Raw genomic sequence first — 1,736 nt, 5'->3', positions numbered from 1 at the left:
CAGCTTTAAAGATTTTTATGAAATACCGGTAATGATTTCTAAGTTGTATAGCTTAGTTTATTAAACAGTTAGAATTGATAGACTAGTTTTCAGATGTTATGGAGATAATTGAATAATGGAAAATCAGAATCAAGCTTTTTATAATGAAAGTTTATGCATCAAATGCCAATCTCATAATTTATCAAAGCTACAAGAAGTGAAACGAGGTGGACTGAAGACATTAATCAGCTATGCACAAAACATTGGTGACAGTCATCTTTATCAATATCTAAAAGAAAAAGAAGAGAGCGAAAGTAGTTGTAAGGTGCATGAGGTGTGTCAAAAATTACTTGCTGTTTGCTCATGCTTGGAGTGGATGTGATACAACTTCTGCAATATATCAACAAGGTACCAATATAATTAATCAGCTTTGGTAGCAGTACATTTTAATCTTGCTTTCAGTGTTTTATATATAGTGTTTGTTACAGTGTTTTATATATTTCTGAACTGCTTACCATGCTTGTCTGAAAGTACATTTTTACCATTTTCTGATCAGCTTTTAAAAGATATGCAAGAATTCAGATGGCAGTCATTACCAAATCCACTCAATATTATTCTAATATTGTAATACTTTTATTTGGAATGCCAATGTATGGAGTGTATGCACACATTATTTGGTGACAATGATTAATTATGTCATCTGTCTTGTTGCTTAGGAAAGCTAAAGATGTTCAATTACCTGAAGAAGGAAGAATTTCAACAATCTGCTGGTGTATTTAGGAGATTAGATTCTACACGTGAGCAAATAGCTGATGCTGGAAGAGATTTATTATTGAAAAGGTTAGTTACTGGGACTGTTTTGGTGCACAGTTAATTAAATAAGAAGAAATGAAAATGTTGCTGAGTAGCCTACCAGTCTGAATGAGATTCACCGATAGTAATGCTATATTTTGTTGATCCATCAAGCTTTAGTGCAAAACCTGCCGATTCACTTGGCCAACTACGGTACGTCAAGTACATGCAGATGGTTGCAACAGCTTCCACTGTTCATCCTGAAAGATTGCCACCCACCGAAGCTGCAATTCGTTTTCATTCCTTCAGAGTACATTTGCAGGTGAAATAATAGTGCGTAGCCTAATGGTATTGTAACACAATACCCGTAATCATTTAGTATAAAAGCGTCTTTGCTCTATAGATTATACCACTTGAAGATATTTTTCAAGAATTGTTTATTGTCGGTAACTTCAAAATATTACAGCAAATTGCGCTATTAAACTGCGGTAAGGAAAAGATGCAAGTTATAGCAAAACAAGTTGCGTTATAATATGACTAGCATAAACATGTGGTGTACTACAAATCAAAAATTTTATGGCAGCAAGACTTGATTTATCTAAGTTGATGTAAAACTGTTGCTTCAGGTATGTCAGTGGAAGCATCTTGACACTGAAATCGTGGATCTCGCACAATGGGGATGGAAAGCTGACGCAGCAGGTGCAGTTATGCCAATATGCCAATAAAGGCCAATTTAGATCCGGCACCAGAATGGCTATTAAATTTCTATTCGCTATTCGCTTTCCCGCAATGCAGGATAAAGATAAACAAACAAACAAACTCTATTGTTGCCTCCCTGATGAGGTCCGATTGCCATCGTATATCAAATTATCGTCTTCATTATAATAATTCTATGTATGCTGATATCTAGTTTTGATGGCTGCCATGTCATCTGATTGTTTTTATCGTTCTGAATACTTTCAGTT

At 34.9% G+C, this 1,736-nt stretch overlaps 1 protein-coding gene across 1 annotated transcript; it reads left to right on the top strand.

Annotated features, from left to right (window-relative positions):
• Positions 1-115: 115 nt before the first annotated feature.
• On the top strand, positions 116-1,515 carry LOC145787268 (uncharacterized). Its single transcript, XM_082598978.1, has 4 exons — positions 116-293; positions 696-819; positions 946-1,093; positions 1,398-1,515. Exons 1-4 carry the CDS (start codon positions 116-118, stop codon positions 1,494-1,496), a joined length of 549 nt encoding a protein of 182 aa, XP_082455104.1. The 3' UTR covers positions 1,497-1,515.
• Positions 1,516-1,736: the final 221 nt, after the last annotated feature.

Source organism: Aplidium turbinatum, chromosome 18 (genome assembly GCF_918807975.1).
Source record: "Aplidium turbinatum chromosome 18, kaAplTurb1.1, whole genome shotgun sequence".
NCBI classification, from domain to species: domain Eukaryota; kingdom Metazoa; phylum Chordata; class Ascidiacea; order Aplousobranchia; family Polyclinidae; genus Aplidium; species Aplidium turbinatum.
The sequence above is the reverse complement of the archived record's forward strand: the minus strand, read 5'-3'. Positions and strand labels throughout refer to the sequence as shown.